This window comes from Macadamia integrifolia, chromosome 6 (assembly GCF_013358625.1).
Source record: "Macadamia integrifolia cultivar HAES 741 chromosome 6, SCU_Mint_v3, whole genome shotgun sequence".
Lineage (NCBI taxonomy): Eukaryota > Viridiplantae > Streptophyta > Magnoliopsida > Proteales > Proteaceae > Macadamia > Macadamia integrifolia.
The window spans coordinates 5,029,380-5,030,039 of NC_056562.1; the positions used below are offsets into that span (position 1 = coordinate 5,029,380).

The following is a 660-nucleotide window of genomic DNA, read 5'->3' on the forward strand; positions in this document are numbered from 1 at the left end:
ATTTTGTTCATTAGTCCCTATCATTTTTCCTGTTATTTCTCTGGTTGGAGATCCACCTTATAGGTCCCTTTTCCTGTAGAATATACTTAGAGGATTAAAAGACCAGAGTTACCATTATTGATCCTTTTTTAAACTAATAAAATCCTCAGTGCTTAATGATATTGATATTTTGGAGCTGGAAGAGGGCTTTTATTATGTAAACAAATGGAAAGATCAATTTGAAGTTCTTGAGCATGATGTAAACAAATACCTTGCCAAAAGACATGTATTTCTTTTTTAAGGCTATAATGAGATGTGTTTCTAATTTTAGAGTAATGGCATCCACTTCGAGAGCTAATAACGAGGCAGCAAAATGGACTCAAAGCGAACAAGATTATCTCTTGAAATTAATGGTTGAACAAGTGAAAGTTGGTAATAAGAGTTCTAGCACTTTCAATAAAGGTGGGTGGAACAATATCAAGAATGGGCTTGAGGAAAAATTTAATCGGTCATTTACGATGGTTCAATTAAGGAATAAGATGAATAAAATGCGATTCGATTACAGCGCTTTCAAGAGACTACTGGATACTACAGGTTTTGGTTGGAATTCCGTGACGAGGACCTGTACAGTTGAAGATGACAGTGTTTGGGATGTACACATCAAGGTATACTGTACTTTTA

At 34.8% G+C, this 660-nt stretch overlaps 1 protein-coding gene across 1 annotated transcript in view; it reads left to right on the forward strand.

The window, feature by feature from the left end:
• The first annotated feature begins 314 nt into the window (after positions 1 to 314).
• LOC122081681 overlaps positions 315 to 660 on the forward strand; it is a 547-nt gene continuing 201 nt past the window's right edge. The window contains exon 1 of the mRNA XM_042648874.1: positions 315 to 644. Coding sequence (XP_042504808.1) covers positions 315 to 644 — 330 coding nt within the window. The remainder of the gene's footprint in view (positions 645 to 660) is intronic.